Source organism: Alosa sapidissima, chromosome 18 (genome assembly GCF_018492685.1).
Source record: "Alosa sapidissima isolate fAloSap1 chromosome 18, fAloSap1.pri, whole genome shotgun sequence".
Taxonomy (NCBI): domain Eukaryota; kingdom Metazoa; phylum Chordata; class Actinopteri; order Clupeiformes; family Clupeidae; genus Alosa; species Alosa sapidissima.
Window position 1 is genome coordinate 11,373,329 of NC_055974.1, and position 17,500 is coordinate 11,390,828.

The 17,500-nt window shown below is 43.1% G+C and overlaps 1 protein-coding gene across 3 annotated transcripts in view; it reads left to right on the forward strand.

The window, feature by feature from the left end:
• Positions 1–17,500, forward strand: part of col4a6 (collagen, type IV, alpha 6) — a 100,540-nt gene that overhangs the window by 30,021 nt on the left and 53,019 nt on the right. For all 3 annotated transcript variants that reach the window (XM_042070165.1, XM_042070166.1, XM_042070168.1), the window contains exon 4: positions 11,056–11,136. In XM_042070165.1, coding sequence (XP_041926099.1) covers positions 11,056–11,136 — 81 coding nt within the window. The remainder of the gene's footprint in view (positions 1–11,055; positions 11,137–17,500) is intronic.

The following is a 17,500-nucleotide window of genomic DNA, read 5'->3' on the forward strand; positions in this document are numbered from 1 at the left end:
CCTGGCTTATGCGTACGCATTCATTGGAGGGTCGTGGGAAAAGTGGTAAAGGGTTTTGGACCAAATTGTGGGAGAAGAAGTATGAGGATAGCATGTATTCCACTGTACAGCTGAATGTCTGTTTAATTGTGAATATTTTCTGCCTCATTCATTCCATTTTCATTGATTTGTTTTTTTCCCCCCCATATCTAGTAGTCAATGTTTTTGAGTGCCGTAGAATTACTGCCCTGTATTATCTCTATTTGGTGCTGCAACGATTCCCCTCTAGTTGCAGGCACCCTGCAAATGACAGCGAGGGAGCACTGACATGCATTGATTACGCGAATAATCGCAGGTTTAGGACATTCACCGTATACTACTGTATGTGCTGTGTGGACTGGCCAAGTGACTGTTAGTGCTCCTCTCTCCTCATGTGTACAGTATGCCAGTCCCTGATTTCTCTCTGCTATTTCACATGTGGTTGGGTTGAGGCAGCTGAGATAAAAAATCAGCTGGGTAATCAGCGCAAGCCAGATGTTTGTCTGAGTTCCTCCAAAACCAAAAGATATATTTTGATGAAATCAGTGTTTGTAAATGTGTCCGTAATGTAAGAGTCTGTTTATGTTTCTGAATATGTGGAGAGGGAGCCTTATGAGCGTGTTTACACATTTCTGTAGTTTTGGAGTGTAGGCTTTTGGGCTGTGTGTGTTGAGTCTAGTGTAGTGATGCATCCTCTCGTGATGTATCCGTAGTCACTTTACAGGGATTTGAGGATTCTAGCTGGGAGGTGTCTATGTGTGTGTGTGTGTGTGTGTGTGTGTGTGTGTGTGTGGGTGGGGGTGACCGTGTGTGTGTGTGTGTGTGTGTGTCTGTGTGTGTCTGTGTGTGTCTGTGTGTGTAAGAGAGAGAGAGTAGGTGGGTGAGCAGGTGTGTGTGTGTGTGGTGTGTGTGTGTGAGTGGGTGGGTGAGCAGATGGGTAGCTGTGTCCATCTAGCATGTGTATGGAGATCTGTCAGGTAGACTGCATCAGGGCCAGGGGTGCAGATGTGCCTAATAGGAAAAAAATCAAGCATTTGTCAGGGCGTTTCCCTATGTTTTCCTTTCACTCTGATGAAAGGGAAACAAAAGTGACCCAAGTAGTGGTTAGACAGGACAAAATGATGACATGTAGGCATTATTCTTCATGTTTCATGCATTTTTATTTTATTTTTTTATTTGGGACCAGAATTCTGCAGTGAGTACTATGAATGATGACTCCACCCAGCTCAACACATAACTCAGACAACAGGGTGCATGGGGCAGGGGAAGTTTTTAGAAAGTGTTGCTAGGGAGATACTATGTGATCTATGGAAACTTGTCTTCCAAAACTATGAGAACAAAGAGGTTTTTTTTTCTTTTCTTTTTGAAAGCAATATCAGAAAGAATGATGCCTCTGAGCTTTTTTGATCCAGATTGACATTTGTGTAATAAGCAAAGCTATTCCACTGGAGCCACAAGGCAGTCGCCTTATAGACCTTTTGTTCTTCTAGTCATGCCCTCTAGTCACTATTTTTCTTTTTGTTCACTTTGATTTGCAGCGTAGTCATATAATGGTCATCCATGACCAGCAACAAAGTTTTACTTTACTTGAGTAACAAAAATGATGCCATTGTATTTCCATTCTGTTTTCTTGGGCCTTATTTTGAGATGGTTATCTCTATGTTACCATGGAATGATAACAGCTCTTTATTAAAAAAAATATGGTGTCACCATGTTCATAGTCATTTGTACATCTTATAACTTTAGACGCTTCTTATGAAAACCTCTTAGAGTCAGAATAATTCTGAAAGTGAGGTAAAGGAGTTTATCCTAATCTTTCATCTGTGACATTAATCATAATTGGCCTTCAGATTCTCAGACAAGATCTTTTCCTTCACTTGCTGAGCCTGTATCAACCCATCTGCCTACTTTATGAAATTGCCTCAAGAGGTTCAGCATGAAAGTGTCATGGCTGAACCCAGCAAAGATGACTTCAAAAGCCCAAAAGCAAAAAAGGTTTTTGAAGAGATTATTCCCCCTCCCCCATTCTGTTGTCTTTTATGAGATTCCTCCCTTTTATTCCCCCTCTTCCTTTCTTCTCTTTCTCTACCCCCACCGCACCCATCTCCTTTCAGAGCTCTGGGCATTTTTCATTGGCTGCCATCAAAGTCACTATGGCTTAATGGCGTGTAGGTAACTCTGTTGTTACCCATTCACACTGGCGCCTAACACAAAAAGAAGAGAAGTTGGTCTCTGGACAAAAGCCCTGTCAGATGGTTGATATTTTACACACACGGCCGAGCCATCTCCTTGGTTCCAGTGAAAGTGGACATTGTTTAGAGAAAGAGAAAGTAACTTGGGAATGAAGGGGTGCGGATGAAGGAGATTCTTTCTATGTCCAGTGGTGGTCATTGTTAATTACTAAAAAACTTTACATTAATGAACACCACCAGCTTGCATAACTGTAAACACTGTTGTTTAAACTGTGTAAACTGTCTGAACATTGTCTTTAAGTGTAGGCACTGGGGTGAATCTGCAGGCTGTATTTATAGATATCAGTGATAGTAACTGCTACACTGCCCCAAGAGGTGAGAAGATGAACTGCACAGTCAATGTGAAGGGGGGGTGGGGGTAACTACACAGAACCGCATATTCAAGATAGCCAACGTTTCACTTAGTGACAGTATCTTTCAAGACAGCAGATGGTTTATCTATTTAGTCATCAGGTGTTTTCCTTCAAGCTATTTAGGCATCAATCACACCTTTTGCACCCAGACAGACAAACAACCAGACAGACTAGACTAATCTGAGCGACTACATCAGTGCTGAGTCATGTCAGCTCACCTGTTGTGACTGGACCGGGCAGCGCGGGCATTGGAGGAGAACTAAACGCACTGACGGGCGTCTCCTGTGCCAGCTTGGTCTTTGCTTTTGACTTAGAGATGAGGAATTCATGAGGCTGTCCATAGACAAGGCCAGGCAAGGCTAGGCCGGACCTTTGCTGCCACATTAGCAGAAACGCACACAAACAAATACTGCACATACTTAATGCATGCCGTATCTACATACAATATACATGTAAATATATATAAATATATAAACTTGAACACGTGCATGTGATGTGACTCTCCATAGGCAGGGTCATTTTTCTTGTATGATCCAGCTCACATGTGCACATACACACACACACACACACACACACACACACACACACACACACACATGGCACGACTCCTCGGCTCTGTTCACTACCCAAAAAAAGATACTTCTTCAGTGAAACATCCGCTTGCTATTTATAGCAGGTGGCTGGCAACAAGCAGCTCTGAGCTGTGTGTGTGTGTGTGTGTGTGTGTGTGTGTGTGTGTGTGTCTGTGTGTGGACACATTGGATGAGGATGGTGTGTCCTCCTGGCACAACAGTGAGATTCCAACTCAATGTAGTTCAATGCCAGCTGGTGACCTAGAAACACCCAGCAAGCAACTCCACCCAGCCCCACTCAGACGTACACTCATGCTACAAAATACAGCCTGTACTGTACCAGCTACCACCTATCAACACGTGCACACCTATGCACACACTTGTTGCAGTGCCAGCAATCGACCTACATGCACATGTGTATTCATGTAACCATGACAGTCCTGAATACAACAAAAAGAACTTTCAAATGTGACATGGACGGTACATTGTAACTGTATTGTGACAGGTATGACCAAAGATTCTAGAGCTCTAGAATCTTTGGTTATGACGAATGAGCGTCATCTTTGACTAGAGATGTTTTCTGTGTATGCTGTATGTCTGGAGACTAGAACCTTGGTAACGTCACTATCTGACCGTTGCTCAACCCATGTTCAATTCCCGAACCCACCATTGCAAGTCCTTGTCGCTTTTGGGCATCTGCTTTAACACCAAGCATCTGCTTCACCAGTCAACATAGGTGCTACTCAGAACAGGCATTCTTCTTTGTGCATGGATAATCTGAACCGGGGACTCAAAACATAACATGAGCCCTGTGTGACACATGTGTTCCCATTGAGAGGAGGGCTGTAATTTATCATGTGAGCTACCCCAAAGGGTATCACTGATCATGAAGAGCGTCAGCTCAGCTTTCTCCCATCCCCCCCCCTCTCTGAGGGAAACCTTAAACTGCAGGTGGGTTGAAAGACCCTACAAAAAGCCACAATTATGCCTGCTTGCTTTAAGGGAACTGTGAAAGAGAACAGATCATAGAAAGTTAATGCAGCACAGAACATGTCTGACATCTCTCTCTGGTTACACAATACACACACACACACACACACACACACACACACACACACACACACACACACACACACACACACACACACACACATACACACACACACACACAACAAACAGATCTGGTTCTTTTGGACAGGCCTTCCACAGTTGACTCAAAAACAACTTCTTTTTCCCCCCATTTTGTGCTCACCTCTCTCAGAAGCTCTTCTCCTCCCTTCTCCAGTTCCAGCCTCTGCATGGCGTTCACCACTTCAAACAACATTATTAACACAGCAGCACTTAATAGCTTAAATTGTAGCCTAGAGAGGAAGGGACCCCTGTGCCTTTCATCAGGGAGTTTAGAGTTAAGTAGATAACGTTCGCACCAGGGGCAGCAGACACACTCACCCACCAGCGGTAGCGCCGGGATGCCATCGGCCTGGAAACTGACAGCCATGTTGGCTGGACTGTGTTTAACACAGTGAGTGCAAATGTTAGCCTGTCAACCCCAGTGAACATATAACGTTTGCAGTCAGACACCAAGGTACTGTGTGAAATATCTTTATACGTTAAGTTAAGATTGTTAACATTAATGTTACTTAAGATCTTTAGGAAATTGCAGAATATCTTTGTTGCAAATAGCATGTCCTTTCTGTGCTTGGATGCTGCATATAAACATTATGCTGTCTACTTATTAAATCACCAGATTAACACATTTTTTGGAAGTGTCTTAGCCTGCACAGAGGCTTACAACATGGCCTGTAAAGATAGACAGTTATTTATCTGCATTACTGTGGCAATACGATGCTACTTTTCTAGGTTTTTCTGTAAAAGCCCAATGTAGTTTGAAGATGAAGGAGTTTGTGACTTTGTTGGCTCAGTCCCTCCAGTCACAGCCGGCAATTTTGAACGCAGCCTCTTCAGGAGAATTGTGAGTTGGGTTGGCATTATGTGTACTACACATGACCCGAGCAGAGGTGGCAGGGTGCCAACCACGGGGGCTGTGCCAACGCAACAGTGACACAGGAGGACTTTCCCATGGGGCCATGGGGGGCATGCATGTGGTTAAGCTATATGACAGACCCGCCATGAATTATGTTTATGGGTGGAACCGGTCTGATGCTCTACCGAAAAGGGAGGAGGTCGATTCATATTTAGACTGATTCAAATATCTAATATCAAGTATTCAAGTTTGACTTAACTTCCATTTTCAGGATTATCCAGATGACAAGAGATCACTCTAGATTAGAGAAATGGGTTCGGACTCCCTCGTGGATAAAATGAAACTGTAAATAACAGTGCTTTTTGTTTACTTGGAACACATGTCACACATCTGCCTCAGTTTTATAGATGACACAAGGGAGAGGAAGGAACTGGAAGCTTGTATTCTGACACTCGGGAATGATAGATGACCACGCTGGCGCAGCGACAGGCATTCTAAACATAGAACATCAACAGACTGGAGCCAAAGCCTGTGATCTCGATACTAGTGCCAATGATCTCATCGCCATGCTGCCACGCCGACACCAGGTCTAGTTGACTTATTGGCAGAATTGGACAAGCCTGCCTATATGAGCCTACCCATGCTATCCGTATGAATCAGGTTTCAAAATCTTAAGTTGGCTAGTTAGCTACTGACCTTTAGTCTGTAAATTATATCCTGTTTATCTTATGTGTAGGCTGGCACCTTGCATGGCAGGCAGCCTCCGGCATCAGTGTATAAGTGTGTGTGTGTGTGTGTGAATGGGTGAATGTGAGGCATGACATTGTAAAGCGCTTTGAGTGCTCAGAAGAGTAGAAAAGCACTACATAAATTCAGCGCATTTGCCATCTACCATCATCCTGGTATCCTTCATGAAGAGGAAGCGATTCTTTTGCTCACGTCCTGGGGAACTTATGGAATAAGACACTAACGGAAACTTACGTTTTCATCTGGCCTACCACACAAGCCACCAGTCATTCACCAGCTCCATCACATCCAGGGAGGAACATGTTGGAGCAGGGGCCCACCGAATGCCTAAGAAGGGTGAGGATTAGATACCGAGGATTAGAGAAGTTGCTCCTCTCAGACATGCCCAGACTCCTTTAAAACAAGGCCATCCGAACAACTAAATGTCAGCCCTGTCCTATCACGCAACTTAAATGATGAGTGGTGGCTTAATATGGATTCTATAGATGATGGGGCTGTACCTGAAGGCAGTGGTTAACATACACTAATTCTTACAGTGGATTGATCACTGCCCTAACTGACAATGAATCACTGTGATCTGCTTGAAGCAAAACAAATGTAGTCCCATAAGGTCATAAATGGTTAAATCGGTTACTGTTTACACAAATCTGTGTGATTGCAGTCTTGTCATTATAAATAAGTGGACTGAAGGCATAGCTTGTCAGCATCCAGCATCCATGAGGTTGCGGTGTGCAGAGAGAATCAGGAAGTGAAAGTAAAAGAGGAGTCGGTCATGCTGTTGTTGTATAAACAATGAAATCTAGGGATTTTGTGAAAAAGCATCCTAGAAAATTGTTGATAATGATAAATAATTACACATTAACTCCCCATAATCCTCATAAAATCCGTTCATTGGTAAGTTTTGACAGAAGGAGACAGTTAGCAGTTGAAGCCAAGAATGCTATGTCGCCGAAGTGTTTGTTTCACGTGCATGGGTTTTGTTGTAGTATGGCGAACATGTTTACAGGAAGATCTCTCTGAACGGAAAAGCATGTTTACAAAATAATCAGCCAAACAAATCAAGCAACTGCCTCCATATGTTGATACGTAAAATCTGCAGTATATTCATGGTAACTGCTCACTTTTGGTGACAGCGTTGTGTTGCTCAGAGGTACATTATACTCCTGTTGGGTGGTCTGGTTTACATTAAACAGGAAGTAATGTAAAATGGTGGGGAATTCCGGTGCGGAGAGAGTGAGGAGGCAGGGGTGGCGAGGAGAGCAGAAGTGCGAACGAGGCTTTGTGTCCGATGGTAAACCGCCGGAGGATATGGTGCACAAACACAGCTGCAGGAACACATGTCACATGCTGCGCTCTGCGCTTGGAGATATGGAATGCCATCAATCTCCAGTTAACACATCTTAGATTTTTAGCCCTCTAGGCTGCATTTCCAAAGGTCGTCTCCACTGGCTGCGGATCACAATGGGCAATCGTTTTTTTTTTTTTGTGGAGTTGAGATGATGACATGGAATTTGCATAGTGAGCCACAAGAGTCTCTCTTTACTGCGTTTGGATGTTGACTTTGTGAAGACGAGAACACAAAGGGTCGCCTCATTCACTCCTCTTGGCAGAGATCAGATTTCCAAACATACTAAAGGTCACATATCTCTCTACCTGAGCAGGGCGTCGCCCCCATCATCTCTTTCTTTCTTTCTTTCTTTCTTTCTTTCTTTCTTTCTCTTCCCCCCATTCTCCTGTGTCCCTGTCCTCTCTGGGACTGGGTCTCTTAACAACAGCACATTCTTACTGACAGAAGAAGAAGAGTAGAAAAGTCACGGACAGGTGGCTTAGCATGTGTTTGTTTTCCTACTGTTTTTCAGGATACACACCCAAGCGCAAGTTTTCAGCGCCTGTGTGACTGACAGCACTTAATGGATAAAGTTAATCTCCTAGTCACCATGTTGAGTAATCGCAAAAGACGAGTATGGAAACTGTTATGTCAGGGATATACTGTAAAAGTAAAGGGTCTTTGCCTAACAGTGCTGATGTGTATTCAGATATTTCTAAAACAACTGAACTTATGATCTCCCTATATTTCTCACAGTCTTTACTGTCACTCACATTCATTGATGACAGGTTGTGAAGAAATGCGATTATTTACTAAAGGGAAGCAAAGATCCATCAATGAAAAGGAAGCGAGAGTTCAGTGATGTACACACACTTACACAAACACACACACACACACACTTACAAACACACACACACACACACACACACACACACACACACACACAGACACACACAAAACCACATACAGAATCAGTGCACTCAAACACAAACAAATTGCCGTTCATATCCAAACAGGACCTTCACATCTTTCCTGTATGTCTTGATAAATCCATGTCCATTGTCATATCCACATGTGTCCATGCACAAGAGGGTGTGTGTGTGTGTGTGTGTGTGTGTTTTTGTGTACACAGTTCTCCTTTTTTAGCTCCTCTCGCCTTTTCTTTTTTCTCAACCACTCAAAACCTGTGCAGGAATGCTGAGGTGTGGCAATGGTGGTAATTGTAAGGAGTCTTCTCATCTTTCAGCCTGAGGTTTTAACAGGACAATCTCTAAAGTTCTATATGAGCCTGGCTTATGCTCCCAGCGCTCTGCCAACTAGGGGAAAGGCTCCTGTACAACAGAGGGATGAGGAGGGGACGAATCCACAGGCCTCGGCCTCTTGTCACTCATTTTCTCTTGTTCTTTCCTTCCATCATCCCACCCCCATCCACACACACACACACACACACACACACATATACATACACACACGCACACATGCACACACACACACACACACTCTCTCTCTCTCTCTCTCTCTCTCTCTCTCTCTCTCTCTCTCTCTCTCTCTCTCTCTCTCTGTCCCTTAGGAGTCAGTCGAGCTCTTTGCCAAATGTATGCCAGTGTGCCAGGCAGGGCCCCAGTGTTGTGCTGTGTTCTGCGCCGTGCGCCCGCTCCACATAGCATCTCGTTATGGGCCCACATCCCCCCACAGCTCGCTTGCTCTCGCTGTATGGGGCAGCCTGGTAGGCCAACCTTGGCCTGCTTGTGTCAAGCTGATTAGCGGCTCCATGGAGATCAGAGGGAGAGCTGGACCAAGGCTCAGCCCAATCCTTCTCTTTGTCTCTCTTTTCTCTCTCTCTCTCCCTCTCGCTCTCTCTCTCTGTGTCCCTTTTCCTTTCTTTTCCCCCACTTCTCTCTCTCTCTCTCTCTATCATCTCTCGTGCTCCCTCTTTTTCTCCATCTCCTCTTTGTTCTGGAGAAATAAACTCTTTCCTTCCCATGGTGGGTCAAGAGTTTGGAAGTTACAAACTTCATGTGGACTGCATGTGACATGCCAGACAGAACCTGTGACTACATGGGACACATTCTTGTTTGCGTGCACACACACACACCCACACACACACACACCCACACACACACACACACACACACACACACACACATACCCACATATAACCCACATTCTTGAATTTCCCCTGGGGATCAATAAAGTATCTATCTATCTATCTATCTATCTATCTATCTATAAAGGACTCCCAGATAGGCACACCAAATGACCAAATGACCATCAGGGCTAAAGCAAGGGTTGCCCCCATCATGTTCATCCTTTTTGGCCCCTCGGGATGTTGACCGCTTCGTCCTCATCCATCCCCCCTGTCTTCTGCGTCTCTACCACCTGGGGCTTTCACCAGCCTGCCTCACACCCTTTCATTCCCTAATCGTATTGAAACTGTATCCATGACCCCTGACCTCCAGAGAGCTGACAGACTCACTCCGAGCAGTCTGAAATGAGACTGAAATGAGATTGCGTGTGTGTGTGTGTGTGTGTGTGTGTGTGTGTAAATTAGTGTGTTAATGGTTTGTGTGTGTGTGTGTGTGTGAATTAGTGTGTTAATGGTTTGTGTGCGGTGTGTGTGTATGTGTGTGTGCGTGTGTGTGTGTGTGTGTGTGTGAATTAGTGTGTTAATGGTTCATGCATGCGTGTGTGTGTGTGTGTGTGTCTCTGTGACATAGGGCTCTGTGCTTGTGAATGGACACCATTATATTGGCCCGTTGATCTGCTCTAGGATTACATCTGACTGATCTGATCTGCTCTGGCCTGTTCTCCCAACTGATTATATATTTGTGTTATATCTCCTTTGACAGCGTTTTCTGCCCATACGTGTTGTTTTATTATTTCAGTAGAAAGATAACCAAATGACTTTCAGATCACTTACTGGATTTGGAAAGTGGTCCTGTGTCAAACTTTGCACAACAAAGCTCACTGTTCTTTTTTGTGTTTTTGTGGTTTTTATGATTTTGTGTTGAGGTGGGGGGTGGGGGGGGGGGGGGGGGGCGGTGAGAAAAAGGAGAAATGGTGAATAATTTTGTAGCACAACTATACTGCACACGTTTTTGTGGCATTTTCTGTCTGTCTGTAACCTGAGTCCTGCTGTTGGTGGCTGTTGCCAGGGGGGTTGTGTTGTGTTTGAATCCAGATGCCTTTGTTCACCTGTGAAATCTGATGCAGTTCACACACACACACCTACAGGCCAAGGCATAAAGTTGTGCCTTTTTATTGTCACTTGATTACTGTGTATGGATGTATGTGAGTGTTGTATGTGAATGTGTGGGTTATATGGTCTGTAAAGTATGTCCATATACATATCTACAAGATATGTGTATCTGTGTACACATGCATGACAATTGTATCCCCTGCATCTTTCACAGTTTGTGCAAGACCATTTTTCAGCTCGTTTTTCAAGATTTGTATCCTATCTTACTGTTTCAGAATCAGATTTGATGTTACATGTGTACACACCTTACGTATAGAAAATAGGAGATATGTTTACAGATGAAGGGTGCAGTGATAACTGTTACATTTAACGAGGCGTGCAAACAACCTGTGAAATCTTGTCATAAGCGCATCCAGTACATAGTGTGACAAAGACATGTTCACAGAACAGTTGACTCTCTTACCACATATATATATATATATATATATATATATATATATATATATATATATATATATATACATTTTTTTATTATTATTATTTTATTTTGCTGCTTTGCTGAAGTCTGACTGTTGTTTCTTTCTGTTTCTCTCACTTTCAAAGGGGACGAACATCAATGAGCCATGTGCTGGACGAGACTGCGGTTCTGGAGGCTGTCCATGTCTGCCCATTAAAGGCAGTCGGGTGAGCACAAGCTCTTTTCTTTACCCTAGCGCTCCCACACAGGCCACTGTTGCCACATCCTGGCATTTTTCAGCATCTTCAAACTAGGGGTGAACGATTTTGGAAAAAAATCTAATTGCGATTTTTCTCACCAATATTGCGATTGCGATGCGATATGTGATTATTTTTAAGCTCTTTATCTTCTGTCTTATTCAACAAAGACAAGCAATATATTCTATAGTATGACCAACACAAAATTAGATAAGTTAAACATGTTAAACTGTTCTTTCCTGGAGCCCAGGCCTATGTTATGAGGGCATTAGGTCATTGAATAAGATTGATGAATGAAATATTTTTTAGTAGACCTATATTTGTTGAACTTCCAGCCTTGTAAACATTTAATGATTCTGATACGTTTCTATTTTGTTTCTATTTCATGTAGATATGATCTTCTTTCGTTAGTTAAAAAATAGGTCTACATGTAGTGGCACTGACACGGCTTCTCCTTGTCCTGTGCTCTCCCTACACGCGCGCACGCACACACACACAAACAAACACACACACACACACACACCCGCTCCTCTCCTCTGTAGGCTACTTGCACGTGAATCGGAACAAACTACTGTAGATTGTTGTAGCGCAAATAAATGCGGCCGAATAAAGAGGATTCCGGTGTGATATTGACCTAAAGTGTGTTGAAACATGATACCGAGTGTGAACGTATGTCTCATAGCTCATCTCGGCTTGTCCCCTGCACTCCAAAATCTGGCACTAGTTAGCCGATGCTACCAACAGCTTTTTCAATGGTGGTGCTTCGGCATCGGGCTAGCCATGCAAATAAATCACTGTTTTACACCATTTACGAGGCTCAATGTATCTCCACACTTCATTGGTAGACTTCCGAGGGCACTGACATTTAAAACGAGATATTGAGAACTTTGAAAAAGCACTGGTAGTTTACTTACAAGACGATTTATACAGACAGTATCTTCACGAAGTTTAGCGTTTGCAGCCATCTTGAATTTAGTCACGATAAGTCGAGCGACGAGTAAGAATGAACAGGCATGATAAGGGATCAGATTCCAAAAATAATTCCGTGGAAATGCATGGATTCCAGTTGCTGCTATCCATGCATTTCCACAGAATTATTTTTGGAATCTGATCCCTATCACTTTCAAAATACTGTAGAGCAGTGTACACCGCAGATGTGGTAAAGTTAGAGCAGAGCTGGCAACCCAGATGCCGAAACATTACTGACTTTGTGATTACTAGATAGATGGAGGGTGGCGGATCAGGCTAAAACACATATGTAAACATCAACATCAGTTGAGGGCTGCAACTTCACTTTTTTAAATGACGATATCCTGGCCGGACTACTGTTGTCAGTGATGTAAATATTTGAAATTAGCATGATTTCCTAATGTCTAGTGACAAATCAGGGCCATTTTATGATTAATTGAATTACATTTTTTACATACGGTTCCTTTAACTAGTTTGTTCATATCACAACAAAGCCAATCGCGGAGACAAAACTCTTTAAACAGGCAAAGTTAGCAGCAGTTAGCAGCATGTATGTAGCCTAGAGCCTTAGCTGTAAGCTAATGTTAGAACAGCTGGGTTTTTGGTGGTTAGCTGTGTCAACTACTTGCGGATAACATTATGCATCAATTTACCTGTGAGATGAAATGTCTGTGCCGCAAATGCAAATGCCCCCACTGTCACTGTACTCCAGTAAAAAAAGTCCCCAGTGCACAGGTGAGTGCAGCCTAAACAGTCGTGGAGTTTTAATCGTCAGCTGGACAAGTGAACGAAGTTACCAGCCAGAGTAGCAGCACAGGGGAATTATGAACTAGAACCAGGGACATGGCAGGTTCGAGCAAAAGGTAATGAAGAAGTTTATTTTTAACCAAAGTAGCTCTACTGATCAGACCTTTCTTGACACTGTTAGCTGGTCCTCTTGTTTACATTTTTTGCTTCTTCAGTGGTCGGTGTGAAGAGTCGGTGGCGCGCCGGCAAGCACAAGTATAAATGCGTTTTGTTGACGTCACATATTACGAATCGCAGCCTTTGCGGTTTGAAAATCGCATTTCATCATATCGCAATATTATCGCAAATGCAATAAATCGTTCAGCCCTACTTCAAACACAAGGTGCCATGCAGGCTCATGCACCATTTTCAGTAAACAATGGGATGTACAGTATAAGCTTCTATCTATCTATCTATCTATCTTATCTTATGTAGGTTAGTGTAGAATTTAGACTTTTGGATTGCATGCAGTAGGATAATGTACTTGGGTGTCACATACGCGAAGGGTCAATGCAAGGTGAGTCAAACAATACAGACTCACTGTCACACAACTGCAGTATGTATCCATGTACTGTAATATCCAAAGATACAGTGACACATATACAGCCAGGGATCCCTAAGCAAGGGATATCAGGTGATCAGATCTAAGTCTCAAAGTGCATCTCTACTCTCTTTTAAACACACCTAAAAAAATCAAACCACAGTGAGGCCAATGAAATAATTTGAATGTCAAAAGAACGCCTTTTGGCAAATGTTGGCAAAGTTTAACCACCATATTTATTCCCTGTAGTAAGGAATGTTACTTTATGCTCTTGATTGAAAAATGAGTGTGATGGATAGCATAGGAAAACATGATATCAAGGAATACAGCCAGGGATCCTTCAGCAAGGGATATCAGGTGATCAGATCTACAACCAAGTGCATCTCTACTCTCTTTTACGTAAAACACACCTAAAAAAAAATCAAACCACATTGAGGCTAAAGCAATAATTTGAATGTCATGTCGAATGCCTTTTGGCAATTGTTGGCAAAGTTTATTCACCATATTTATTCCCTGCAGTAAGGAATGTTAATTGATGCTCTTGATTGAAAAATGAGTGTGATGGATATCATAGGAAAACATAATATCAAGGAATATCAAGGAAAAGAAAATTCATCCCTGTAATTCCTGTAAGACACACATCGCCTCTCTCCCCCACACACACACCTAGACCTCTCTCCCACACACACACACACACCTCTCTCCCACACACACACACACACACACAGAAACACACACACGCCTCTCTTACACACACACACACACACACACAGGCACACAACCATCCAAACAAACATATATATTTTGATAGAGCCAAGTTGCCTTTCCAAGCTGCCTGACTGAGCAGGTTGTAACAGTGCCTGTTTGCATTGCAAGACAGGGTGACACGCTGCTGATATCTATGCCTGCTGGACATGGAATTTCAGCCCAATTACAGTTCCAACCAATAGCGTGCCACAAACCCAGATCCTGCTGTGGATCCGAGCCAACACAATGTTTCCCCAGGTTACTCCGATCTGATGGCAGAACTGCCCCTCCCCTCACACACACACACACACACACACACACACACACACACACACACACATGGCACACCACACAGTGTTGGCCTCAAGCCAAATCACTGTTCAGTCCTGCCATGCCACACCCAGTAAATTAGTCTATGGAGAGAGCTATGCACACCTTTTCACACTCAGGGAGATACTTACCTACACACATTAGCATGTATATGTACAGGCACACACATAGGTATTAACACAAATGTGTAGATGTATATTAGTGCCTGTATACTCACAAGTAGTGCACATCCACACGTAAATTACAGGCATACACACAGCCACTTTAACTTTGCTCTGAGGTGTTAATAATACTCACAGAGACAGAGAAAGAGAGACAGAAAAAAATACTTACAGAGACAGAGAAAGAGAGAGACAGAGAGACAGAGAGAGAGACAGAGAGAGATAGACAGATAGAGAGAGAGAGAGAGAGAGAGAGAGAGATTTACAAGCACTTGCCACCCTCTCCTCTTTGTTTTGGGCTTGTTGTGTTAGGTTTATTTGAATATCTCTGCAATGCTCCTGACAGATTTTTGGCGTGCTAATTTATCTATCACTCCGGGGCTTTTACTGCCTGAAATAGTCAAAGTCACGGTAAAATGTCATTTTTTGTACATAGCTAATTTAGATACACATTAATGGTGTGGGTGCTTGCGTTTCTTTAGGAGTCCACCGTCTTGGTTTGTATAGAAATGAATATTAAGTGACACGTAAGAGGTAGGAAATATGGGACGGTTGGTAATAGGTGACGTTCCTATACCTCTATTATCTCTCCATGTTCCCAGATGGCATTTGTTACAAACAGTTTCAAACCACGAACACTTACAAAGTAACACCAGAGTCCTTTTAGGCAAGTCCCTCCACTCAGTGGCCATATTGTAACGCTTTTTGGGCACTTAACGGGCATATATTTCGGCAGAAATGTGCATGCGCAACGACTGCCATGTTTGCTCTTCGAACTAACCCCATGCATTTCTATGGGAGATTCTTTGAGTGCTGTGTCTCGTCATTAGAAAAGTCTCTGGTAACACTTCTGACACAAGAGGTCCAAAATAACACACCAGAACTGAACCGCATGTGAGCATATGAGGTGACGGTCGAATGCAAAGTGAAAGAGTAGCACATAGTGGAGGAAAGAAGACTATCAAGAGGGATGCTAGGGTAGGACAGAACAGGGAAGAGCCAGGAGGTGGAGGACAGGAACAGGACTGGGACAGTTGTGCACCCTCTCTGTTGAGGATGCCCGCCTCTAGGCTGGATAGAGTTCCACAAGAGAGTTCTTTTAATTAGTGAGGAATGGTGACATCACAAGCAAATGCAGACTTCTTTTTCATCCCTCTCTTTTGGCAAATTATTTTATTTCTGTGAATATATATTCACTTGGATTTCATTTTAGCACTTGGCTCCACATATTGGTAAATGTAATATCAAGATACAAAGGAACATCTTACAGTAAACATGTAGAGGCTTTAGCTTTAGCTTTTAACTGGAATTGGCAACAAGCAGAACACAGCTCTTTGTGGAAATAGAAGTCTTGCCATTTACCAATGCCATTTATCAAAGTGATAAGTAATGATTTCATATCAGCACCCATATCGAAAGTGTGAGACAGCAGAAGATTTAGGGATTCATTAAGATCAGTGTTGTGTGTTGTAGAGCCAAACTTTAAAGCAATATTCTGATGGGGACACGGTGATATGACATCAGTCTTGTGAAATGCACATGTAAACATTGGAAAATATTTGAATATAGATTATTGCAGTCTATCATCATTTATTATTTCATCTTTCACTCTTTTCCCTGTACGGACTACACCACCCATACTGTCTGTGCTGTGGCAGTTTACTGGAGAGTTACAGTAAGAGAGTGTATTCTTAGCTATCTCTGTGCTGTTGCTCCCTAAAAGATCTTTGTGTATTGGTGTGTGTGTGTGTGTGTGTGTGTTTGTGTGTGTGTGTGTGTGTGTGTGTGTATTGGTGTGTGTGTGTGTGTGTGTGTGTGTGTGTGTGTGTGTGTGTGTGTGTGTGTGTGTGTGTGTGTGTGTTGTGTGTGTGTGTGTGTGTGTGTGCGCGTGCGCGCGTGTGTGTGTGTGTGTGTGTGTGTGTTGTGTGTGTGTGTGTGTGCGTGTGCGTGTGTGTGTGTGTGTGTGTGTGTTGTGTTGTGGAAATAGTGTGTTGTGTGTGAGTGTGTGCGTGTGTGAGTGTGTGCATGCAGGGCTGGAGTGGGACACTTAAGGGGGTGGCTACTAGACTATGCCTACTTACCCTTGGTATGGGGTATGGTGGGATGAGTCTTTACAGGATAGGAGTTAATTGGGACTAGGAATACCCTCCCCTGAACTAATAAAATGTGAACTTTTGGCAGACTGGTAGCTACCTATCCATCAAAGTGGAATATGGAAATCAGGAGAACTTCAGGAGAAGGAAATTATGACTTGAAGACTCACCAATTCCATTTCACAACTTAGGCAAAGTAGGCCACTTTATTTTCTGCACATAGCATAGGCTACCCGAGCTAGGCAAGATAGCTTCTACCACTTGTTAACAGTGACAAACCCTGTCAATGCACACGTTCTCTCCTGTGCATCTGCTTTGCCAAATTTGAACAGTCCTCTAGTTCAACAGGGCTAGATAGATAGATAGATAGATAGATAGATAGATAGATAGATAGATAGATAGATACTTTATTGATCCCCAAGGGGAAATTCAGGGGGTCTCAGTAGCATACAGACATCACACACAACATGCACTTACAGCAGAAATGGTCAATATAAGTATAAGTATAAACATAACCAAACTCCACTGTACAATAGAGACAGTAGGAGATAAGAAAAACTAACAAAACTAAATACTAAATATACTATATAAATTAAATGTAAAAAATCCAGTGTGCTTGAGGGTGATCAAGCATGAGACGCTTGTAGTGACAGGGCCTGTAGTTCTGTGTGCATGGTGAGGTGCTCAAGAGAGTGAGTGTCCTGGTG